Genomic DNA, 11,192 nt, shown 5'->3' with positions numbered 1-11,192 from the left:
TTTTACTCTCACTTATCTTATGCCAACTGGGCTTCATTGAAGAGACCACCAGCATGAAGAGTCTTGGAAGATATGAAGGACTGCCATTTTATATGAGAAGATCTTATACATTATTTGCAACAAGCTGGAAGTTCATGATGTTTTATCACCACCAACTTCAAGGGGAGTGTTGGAAGATAGGCCTAAGCCCATACGACCAAGGACGACCCACATATCTAAGTGTGTTGGAAGATGGGTCCAAGCCCATAAGACCAAGGAAAACCCACATATCCAAGAAATATGGAAAATGGGTTCAAGGCCCATAGACCAAGGAGAAGACCCACGGGCCCATACAATGATGACAGGATGGTAAATAAAAAGTCATCTCATAGATATGACATTGATGTAATTAGGTTAAGTTCCAGGGCATAATTATAATATTGAAGTTTGATTAATCTATAAATTGAGCTTAGGGGAAGGGTTAGGACAACAAGTCCATAACCTGTTCTTCCTCCTATTTTCTCCCAATGGGTGTCTCTCTTTTTCTCCATGAGCTAAATCCATGGAGTCCTGAAAATCAACATATGCCAACACAAGAGTTATGTTCAAGCTTTGGAGAAGATGTTGATATGGGTAAATATCAAAGGCTCATGGAAAAGTTTATTTACTTCATAGTGACCAAACCAGATTTATCATATACAACCCACAACTTACCCATTGGCAAGCCTTGGAGAGGATACTAGGATATTTAAAAGGAGCTTTGGAGTAAGGGTTTCTTTATAAGAATCATGACCACTTCGACATAAAAAGTTTTTCAAATCAGATTGGGTTGGATCACCTGATGACAGGAAGTCCGCTTCAAGGTAATGTACCTTAGTTGGAGGTAACCTGGTTAAATGGAAAAGCAAAAAGTAGAATATTGTTATGAGATCTAGTGCAGAAATAGAGTACAAACTTATGGCATACACAGTTAGTGAGTTTTTATGGATCAGATCCCTTCTTACTTAATTGGGGTTTTATAAAGGAACTTCTATGGAATTATATTACGACAACCAAGCGGTTATTCATATCACTTCAAATCATGTCTTCCACGAGAGGACAAAACACATTGAAGTAGATTGTCATTTTATACGAGAGAAATTTTAGGCTGGTATCTTATCTCTCTGACATGTTTCATCACAAGAGCAGCTAGCAGACATTCTTACAAAACCAGCCACATTCGAGATTTTAACCACTATATGCTTTAAGCTGGGTATCTACGTTGTTTTCTCTCCTCCAACTTGAGGGCGAGTGTAGGAAGACATCTCGAAGTGGAATCAAAGTAATTACCTTCCCCACATCAAGGAGGTAATTTAAAGGTCTTTTCATAAGGTTGGTACAAAGGCGTAATTATCTAAGATGATGTATGTCTACTTATGTTTTTTCTTTTCAAAGCTCGTAGCCCTGAGGGCATGGTAGTCATTACATACTTCCTTCCACAACTATAAATAGAGGTTCAAGGTCCATTAAGTCTCCCCTCTTCTCTCTCAAATTCGTCCTTAGAATTGTTTTCTTTTCCAAGCTCTCTCTCTCTCCATCTCTCTAGCCAAGTTATCTCTTCTTTCTCTTCTCCTCCTTTTCTTCCTCTCCTCTTTCACTACATTAGTCGAAGACCTTGTCTTGGGATCCTAAATTCAAACATATCTCAATCTAAATTTTTTTTTTATATTTTTGGATGATTACTTGAGAGTTACATGGTTATATTTGATAAAGGACAGGTTTAAGGTATTTCTTATTTTCACCTCCTTTTTATGTTATGGTGAAAAATTAATTTAAAACCAAGGTCAAAATCTTTCAATCTGAAAATGTTAAAGAGTATTTTTCCTTTCCCTCAATAGAATGGTGTATCCGAAAGAAAGCATCGCCATCTTGTAAAAGTTGGTCGAACTATTATGCTATCTATGAATATTCACCATTTTTTTTGCCTTATGCAATCATCACTACATGTTTTTTCATTAACCATATGTCCTCCCGTGTGCTCAAAGGTACCACCCACTTCTCCGAATTGTTTCCTGATTTTCCAAGACGGGTAATTTGGTTGAAAGGTCTTAAGCTATTAAAAAACTTAGAACCTCCTGGTGAGACACCTAATGGCAACCCCAGCCCATCATAATTGTTTGCAGGAAGCACACTAATGATAATATCACTTGCAGGCAGCCTAACAACGAGAGATAGAGAACACTAATAATAATATCACTTGCAGACAGCCTAACAACGAGAGATAGAGGACAGCCACCCCCCAATCGTAAATTGTTGATCACCACTCTTGACCATATGGATTTGCTACAAAAATGTGGAGTTGGCTCAAAGGGCAAAACCACCCCAAATACCTAATCTGCCCTGGATTATTATAATCGGGTAATAGATTATGGAGACGCGGCAAGTTGCGGATTGTGGAGCCAATTCGCTGCTCTAACTCAACTCCCCGAGGAGCTCCTCTCCCATTTCGATTGTTTCTACGCCAGATTCTGAAAAATTTAAGCAACTTCCCCCCTCTTCCAATGTCTTTCCCCTATTTCTTCACTCCCAAACCTATTTACCGTCAATCTTCAAGGTTTTCTGGTCTTTTCCACCTCGGAACATCATCTCGTCTCTCCTGGTCGCCAATGACTAGATCCAGGTAAGACAATCACGGATTTCCCTTCTTCCTCGATCTGCCTTGCTCAATTCCTCCACTCTCGTTTTCCTCGGTTTCCTTCTCTTCGTATGTAATTTTTTTAGTTTTGTTTGTTTTAATTAGTTTAGCTTAGGAATTATTTGGTCAATGTATTGATTAGTACTTTTAATACAAACTGTCTCTACTTTTAATACAAACTGGAAGCCTCCTTTAAAAGATTAAACATACCAAGTAATTGTCTTACCTGGATCTAGTCAATTCCAGTTGGTCTTTTTTACCTCATCAAGGTAAGTCAATACTCCCTAAACAAAACCACAGTATCCTTTTCACGTACCTCAAATTGGATCACACACTGTCAACTTACTTTTTGTGCATCAATCCCATACTCTCTTTCAATACTTTCACAGGTAGAAAACACCGACCTACCTAGCTTCTTCTTTCTGTATAGAATGATCGTTAAATTATGGAAGAAATTGAGTTAGCATCATTCACGTTGTTAGCATCCTTCACATCTTGGGCAGATTCTTCACTTTGGAAACTTCTGCGCTTGCACCGACACAAATACTTGAGCACAGGCCCATCCTCCCCCACTACCCATGGATGAATTGCAACACCACCCAGGCTAATCCGCTTTTTTGGATCTGTACAACCAAAACTTCATTTTAGACTGAAAATATTCCATTTGAATCGAGTGAAAACTTGAAAAAATATACAATCAAAATAATTTGTACAAATGAAAATATAATGAAAAAGCAACCTTGGCCATCTACACTACCTTTGCAGAGAAGCCCTTCTAATAAGTTCTTCAACTGTGAAGTTGGTTCCTCTGGGAAAGATAAAGGTTTATTAACGATCTGGTACACCAAGATGCACTTTTATCAGGCCAAGTTGCATTCATAAGCATAAGTCAAAGAGATAAGAGGGAAAAGTGTCAAGTACAAAAAGTAGCACCTTGTCATATGTATCCTGTAGAGTGTCCCCAAGAAATGGGTATTGACCAAATACAATACAATACAAGGTAACACCTACAGCCCATGTATCTGCAGCTCTACCATAGTAAGTTAAACCTGCTCAAGCAAACAAACAACAAGGTTCTGATCAGGGCTCAAAAGCACCGAAGTTAAATGAATATCATTTTACAACTAAAATGCTGCACCTAAACAACATTCTGGTGCAGTGAACACAGGAGTGCCTGGTGATCTACGAAGCTCATCATTGTCATCCTGCAAATAACACCGCAAGTAAATGGGGAATTCAAGGAAGAAAAATCAGAGATGAGAGAGAGAGAGAGAGAGAGAGAGAGAGAGAGAGAGATACATCAATCAGATAAATTATGCATGCTCCTGCATCCGAGTCACTGGTAGTCAAGTAACAAAACAGCTTACCTCAAAAACCTGGCTTACACTGAAATCTCCTATTTTCACAGTACCACTGCTCGCCACTAGTAGATTGTCAGGTTTAATGTCCCCATGCACAATATTCTGTTGTCAAAAAGGAAGTTTAGAAATGTATTATGAGTCCTAAAGTCAGGAGGAAAATTGGGGAAAAAAATAAAAACAAAGAGGTTGCTACATCCTGACCATTCTTCGGCTGGGCCATAAAACAACAACAAGAAACCAGGAAGCTCTTCAACATGACCTCTAAAAGAGATTAATGTAGAAATACTTGTAAGAAAAAGGAATTGTTGGATTGAGCCAGGTCCCATCCCACAATGACTACTCACTTAGGAAGATTATTGCTCATCCTTATAACCAACAACGTTTCTGAACATTTATCAATATAAATTTTTTCCCACTCAACACTTCCCTCACATCCAGCTTGCACGTAATGAACCTGAGATGTGAGCACAAACTCCCATCCATCAGAGCACAAACTGATCTTAGCCCACACACATATCCTACTCCGATGCACCATTAGATTGAAGGTCAGTTCCATCCCAAAATAACTACCCAGTTAGGAGGCTTAACATTTATTAACGTCTATTAATATGAGGCTTTTCCAACTCAATAAAACCCTTTTCCAATCCGGTAAGCAATTTCGTATTTGAACTCCAATCATAATTACGAGGTAATTTGGAAAAGCATTTTTAGCAAACCAAACTATGATTTCTCCATAGAATGGAAACCACTGAGATCAGTGCTTCCAGCTGAAAAAGGAAGGCTTTTTGTTTGAAGGGTAGTACAAATCTCATTCCATGAACCAAGTTTGAACAACATGATTAATGGTAATAACCTACATGCTCCCATTTGGACCTAGCCATCATTGAATAAAGATTAGAAGTCAGAAAGAATATGCAACTCACCCCCTTCTCCCTCTCCTTCCCCCTCTTTCCCCCTTTTCTCATCATTTTCTTTCACAATGGACATTGCCAGAACCAACCAAGTTTTTAATGGTTACCAACTGAGACTAAGTGAATTTAGTAATACTACATGAAACTTTTCCACAAAAACTTGAGTATGCACTGTTTTATCAATATTGAACTCTGGTTGAACTCTGATCACTACTTTGAGTGACTCATGGTTGACAGAGATTCAGAGGGTGTTAATAGATGGGTTTTGGAGAATGAAACTCTCATTGGCCATTCTCTTCAGTGTTAATATTAGACTGCAGACATTGTGGATTCATTGTGCTTACTAAGCATGTCAAGTGTTACCATTATGTCCAGGTTTGATTTTTTTGGCAACTCCATCTTTAGATGAAAATAAGCAGAATCTCAGCTCTATCAAAAAGCTTCAGCACAGGATTCTAGTAGAAGACATATCAAGCTCTATGTATGGTTCAGGGCCAAGGCATACTAGCCACAGAGTAGACTAATATTTGCACTCTTGACAAAAATAAATAAAACCAGAAGACACAACAATGATAAAAACAATACAAACATAATGAACTTTATGTACACAACAGAAGAAAATATATCTTTAACCTATTCCTATAAAAGTTAAAAGTTAAGTATATGAAGGAAGACAAATGCTGGGAAAGTAATTGTATTCAGAATGCAATAATTCTTCAAACTACAAGCAACTTACATGAGAATGAAGATACATGAGCCCTTCAACTATGTCACGGAGGTATCTTCTAGCAGTATTTTCTCCTAGGCCGCCAGGTGGACCAGAGCCCTCGCAAACCCATTTCCCTTCAACATACTCCAAAACTGCAGATCAACTTTTCTAAGTCAAAAACGAATGATCTATAAGCTTTTAGCTGATCGTGCTAAATAGCTTATTTGCTATTAAGAGAAAAAATGAATAACTAATGACATGAATTACCCATGTAGAAGTTATCAGTGTTTGGATCATTGATCACCTCTATCAGATTTACTATATTGGGATGGTCCAACATTTTCATTATTGAAACCTGTAAAGGAAAAACATAAATTTCATACAATTAAGCTGAGAAAACACTCATAAAGGTCTGCAACCCCACATCCAGTAGAATCAAAATTTTCCTTAAACTTTCTTGTTTCCCCATCAAGACTGAGTGAGTTAGATGCAAAGATATTCATATGATGATTTTGTTTCTCAAAAAATCTGATAATTTGTTTGAATGAAATTGTTGATCCAATATTATTAGACTCGGTCCTGTCATCAACAATATGAGGTGTGCTGTGTTTGTCAACCAGATTCAACCACAAAAAAAGTTGAATTGCTATGGCATCATCATGATGTCATAAAACAATAAATTACATAAAAAAATTGAACAAAAGAAGCTGGATTGACAAGATGCCTTCCCCAATTCTGCACATAGTGGAGAGAGGAGGAGAATCTCCCTATTTTGGATGCACAGGGAAGGGCTTCGCTGCCCTCCTACCTGTCATACAGTTCCACATAATGGTGGGGAGGCTAGAGACTTCTCCAACATTGGCAATAAAAAGGGGGGAGGCAGGGGAGCCCTCCTATCTGTTACTTGTACAAAGATAAGGAGGAAGGGGGCTGCTCCTTCATTTATTCTCCACTGACAAGTGATGGAGCGCCGTGCCACGCCCTGTAGATGCCAGGAGGGAGGTGTTTTGGTGTTGAGCAGCGGAAGGATTTCCTCCACACAACCAGCCTCCACCTCACCTGACCGATCAGAAGGTTAGCCTATTTCTGGTAGAATCCAAGATTTTTTGTGTCTCAAACCAGGTGCAGTGACTGGATCTGGTGGAACCTGGTTCAACCAACTGGCGTTGATCTAGGTCTGATAAAACTGGTTTCATCTGATTATCTTTTGTCTTTTTGAGCACAACAAGAAAAAGTTCATTAAAACAGCAGGATGCAAGAGGAAGTATCTTGGGAGCACCAGAAGAGATACAACAAAGAAGAAATAAAATCAATAACACAAACTTGAAAGACAACAAAAAAATACCAGTCAATGAAATGCATCTAGGAATTCACATCAAAGCAAAAGTTAAATTCATGAGAAAACATAGTGCAAAATTATGGTGATACATTTGCACAAGGAAAGAACTGACCTCTCTAAGAACATCAGTCATAGCAGTTTCTGAAGGTGCAACTCGCAATTTCAATAAATAAGACTTATGGAAAGCCTGCAGGATGAAACATGGAATGAATGATAGAATAAATACAAGGATCAAAGATATGATCAACTTTAGAATTACAAGAGGAGATAATATAACCTCAAACAATACAAATAAAAGTAAAAATGGGGTTTCAGAGAATAAACAGAGATAAGAACAAAGACAAACATAATGTATAACCAAGACTATGTCAAGAAACACAGTCAACGTTCCAAATAGGGTTTGTCCAATTCTAGAGAGAAGACAAAAATCTAAAAACAAAAAAAAAACAAAAAAAAGGGGCTTCTCCCAACAGTCCAAAGCCCCCATGCATTTACTTTGCACACAAAGAAATTACCTTAACTGCGTACTGCTTTCCATCTGCGGTGCTTCTGTACAAAACCTGTTACATGGCAAAAATAATACTAGTTGTCACGTAATCCAATAAAGAGTGATCTCGTCATGCCAAGTGCATGGACATATCTTACCACTTTCCCATAACTGCCAGAACCAATCTTGCATACACGAACATATTCATTGACCATCTTATTCCCATCTTCATCCTAATCATAAATTGGGGGTAAAAAACAGAACTCAGTGCATGCATAATCAAATTATTACACAAGAGAAACTTATCGTTTAAAATGCAAGTAGGGTTCTCTTTTACCCACCTCTGATCTTGTAGCATGCTGAGTCTCCTTAACTGGAATTTCTCTACATAACATTCCATTTTGAGCTTGAAATAAAAGAATTTCTTCAGCAGCTTTACTCCTCAATTGTGACTCACCGTCACATCCATGAAGAATACCAGATTCACCATTGTAAAATATTCCATCCACATCATCCATACTATCTGCTAACAAAAACTCCTGGGAGTATCGAGCACCAGAGCCACAACTAGGTCTCAAGGCTCTGTGACGCTTCCTCAAGAATCCAAAGCAGCCACAGCACCCCATTTGTTTCAAGCTTGTACAGAAAAGCTCTTCTCAAACATAAGAACTCGCTACTTGACAGATGTAAATATGGCTTGAACAAACAAAATGACAAATAACTTGTGTGACTTACCGGACACAGTAGAAAGGTTTCAAACTCCAGTATTTACAACTTTCACCAGCAGTTCCAAAACCATAAAAGCACAGAATGTAAACCACATACTGAATTAAAAAAAAAACCTTGAATTTTAAATGTTGTTCACATTTTCAGTGAACCTACCTGTAACAAACTTGCTCCTGACAAAAAATTGAATCTGTATTTTCTCCATGCAAATATAAAAACGTGCTAATTCTTAATTTTTGCATTTATTTAATGTTGGTGAATTTAATAAAATGATGAAGCCGACAAAGAGAACCATCTAGCTGGTCGAGTCATGGGTACAACATTGTGAGGAGAAGGGAAAGGATCATGAAAAGGTCAATTTCCCAAAACACTGCTTTAGTGAATTTCGTAAAGCATACTAAGGTTGGAACTAGGAATTAGGAGCACCAAAGTTACACAAAAGGTGGTAAAGGGTAAAAAACAATTGGGAATAAGCGACCTTGAGAAGTAGGCAACAGAAAATAGGATTTAAGCATATTTAAAGAAGCACTTAGGGCCAATATTGATCTTATGAGAAAATAAGAAAGTTTCAACATATTGAGTGTGGACCTTTAAAGCAAAAAGGTCCATAATTTTGGAAGGCAAAGCCATAAAAGTCCAGTAAGGTAAAAAATGACATGCATGGAGAAAGACTTGCTGGGAAATGATTCAGTGAAAAGAAGGAGAACCATTGACATAGCCTCAATATTTTAGCAACAAGAAAGACAAATTATGTTTCCAGGATCTTTTAGTTTTGCCATATCTCAGAATTCAAGGCCACAGAGTTCAACTATGACAAAATTTACAAATGTATAACAATTCGAATCATGGAATACTCCCAGTTTGCATACGCAGCAACAACAGTGAGTGTCATGCTTGAAATGTTCTTGGTGATTTTGGAGATTTTAGAAAACTGCTCACTCTTTCTTTTTTCTTTTTGTATTGAATATATAATATGGATACAAAATCCAAATTTATGGAAATTTTAATACATATAACAACTGAAGCAACAATCAGTCAACCATTATTAAGTTAACGCATGATTATTGGTCATATCGAAGCAGATATCAGTGATCAAGTATGGTAAGCTAGGCTAGTGTTATGCATTCAGGTTTTAAAGAATACATGGTTATCGTAATCCTCACAAAATTCTGATGATATGTAAAAGAAAAAAAAACAATATTTTCGAAGTACATATTGTAAATCCTCGGGTATGAAGAATAACGTAACAACCTTAGGATCCAAACAACGATACCTCTGCAGTTACGTTTGCTGATCATAGAGAAGTGGAAACGGATTTCTCAGTAGACATACCTGACAAAAACTTAAGGGAAGAATATAAGGCACTTCCGCCCAAGACCAATTTTGTTATCCCAATGGATGCCAATCGCATAACTGAATGAAGCAGCTAATGACAACGATGAAGATGCCGCTCTGGTTCTGCACGACCATCTTGGAGAAAAATCCAGCTACTTAAAATACCTATTGTACACGTCCCTTTTTTTCCTCCAACAACAATGCCAGTGTATTGGCCTATTCCTACACCAAAAAGAAAAGAATAAGTGTAGAATAAAATAAAAGAAATATATTAAAAGGTCTGCAGAATTTTCGAATGAGACAAAGAGCACAGGGCTCTCGAACGCTAAGCATGATAGGAGAGTGCCTTTCATAGTGCATTCCCCCATAGAGTAAAATGGATTTGGTGACCTAACTTACGATGAAAAACGGAAATTAAGGAGGAGAAGGAGGAGGAAGAGGGAAAATCTACTCACAACTCAGGAATCCTGCACCCTAACAACCAACAAAACGGTAGCAAAATCTAGCGTCGATTATGCGAGAGACCCTGTATATCTTCGACTTTTAAAAAACTTAAGAACCCGGTTCAGGGTCATAAGGGGAAAGTGCCCTTCCGGCTAGGAAGACGAACAGCAATCTCAGGAGGTAATCGGAAGCCGAATTACCCTCATCACAGAAGAAAAAACCTTTCCTCGGAAATTCAGTGGGAATGTGGCGATACGATTGTGCTGATGCTTCGAATGGGAAAAAGAAAATCAATTATTTCCAGCAGAAAGAAAGAGGAGGACAGAGAGGTCTCGTTTTGAGGAATCCTTGACAGGGGCATTTGACTGGATCAGAAGAGCAAATGAGAAAGAGAACAAAAATTACCGGCGTATCTCAAACGAGTTGGCTATGGAATGTGCTGTCGTTGTTGTCTGACATCTTCCATGAAACAGAAGAAAAAGTAGCCAGGTGAGAAAAACAACAGAAAATAAAGGGGGAAAAAAAAAACAGAGAAGCAGAGCGCGGGGTCGCGTTTGTTGTACAATTTCTCTGGCCTCCGCAACGACTCGGTTACCAGCTGAAAGCTCAACTGCTGGCATGGTGCGCATGAGCGCATCGAATTTTGAGTTGCGAGACGGGCTTTTTCTATTAGGGTTTTTTCTATCAAGAAGATAAGAAAATAAATTTTTAATTACTCCTGAGAAACCTACAATAACAAACTCTATTACAAAACCTATATCGGATTAAACTACCCTTAAACACCTAATTAGAATAAAAATAAATGATAATTACAGAGAATTAAAATAACTAAAATACCTTCAAACTAAAATACTTGTGTGAGACTTCTTCCTATGAGACTCCTGTAAGACTTCACAATATTAATTATTCTACTATGAGACTTATTTTTGTGATATAATACTCTTCTATATATGCTTCTTCACCCCTCTTCAAACTAGAGTTGCTAACTTCAACTTGTGAATAACAAATTCTTGGTCTTTTTCTTCAAAACTTTGGGTTGCAAAAATTCTTCATTTTCAATTCTCCCCTTACTTGGATGTCTTTTATTACTATCAACATAATTATTTTTACCTTAATACATGAAATTCTTTATTGTAGGCTCTTCAATACCTCTTTCTTGTTCTATTTCTTCCTCTCAAACAGTTGATAAAAAAAAGACATTAGGGACCTAACTTGGACAAAACAAAT

General features: G+C 37.7%; 1 protein-coding gene across 3 annotated transcripts; it reads right to left on the bottom strand.

Moving 5' to 3' along the window:
* Positions 1-2,463: 2,463 nt before the first annotated feature.
* On the bottom strand, positions 2,464-10,586 carry LOC137962227 (serine/threonine-protein kinase GRIK2-like). Of its 3 annotated transcripts, XM_068808973.1 has the most exons (14): positions 10,529-10,586; positions 10,371-10,424; positions 9,519-9,743; positions 7,802-8,156; positions 7,619-7,693; positions 7,489-7,533; positions 7,086-7,160; positions 5,902-5,989; positions 5,662-5,786; positions 4,021-4,116; positions 3,792-3,858; positions 3,587-3,702; positions 3,411-3,489; positions 2,464-3,276 (listed from the first exon to the last, which is right to left on the bottom strand). In XM_068808973.1, exons 4-14 carry the CDS (start codon positions 8,084-8,086, stop codon positions 3,092-3,094), a joined length of 1,236 nt encoding a protein of 411 aa, XP_068665074.1. In that variant the 5' UTR covers positions 8,087-8,156; positions 9,519-9,743; positions 10,371-10,424; positions 10,529-10,586; the 3' UTR covers positions 2,464-3,091. The 3 variants fall into 3 exon arrangements, with proteins under 3 accessions (XP_068665074.1, XP_068665073.1, XP_068665076.1); XM_068808972.1 differs by having other exon boundaries at positions 10,371-10,577; XM_068808975.1 differs by lacking the exons at positions 10,371-10,424; positions 10,529-10,586 and adding an exon at positions 9,977-10,347.
* Positions 10,587-11,192: the final 606 nt, after the last annotated feature.

This window comes from Aristolochia californica, unplaced genomic scaffold (assembly GCF_029961685.1).
Source record: "Aristolochia californica isolate CCGP_79_NKW_82.1479 unplaced genomic scaffold, dmAriCali1.0.hap1 SCAF_4, whole genome shotgun sequence".
NCBI lineage: Eukaryota > Viridiplantae > Streptophyta > Magnoliopsida > Piperales > Aristolochiaceae > Aristolochia > Aristolochia californica.
Note: the sequence above shows the minus strand (reverse complement) of the source record. Positions and strands in the feature narration are given on the sequence as shown.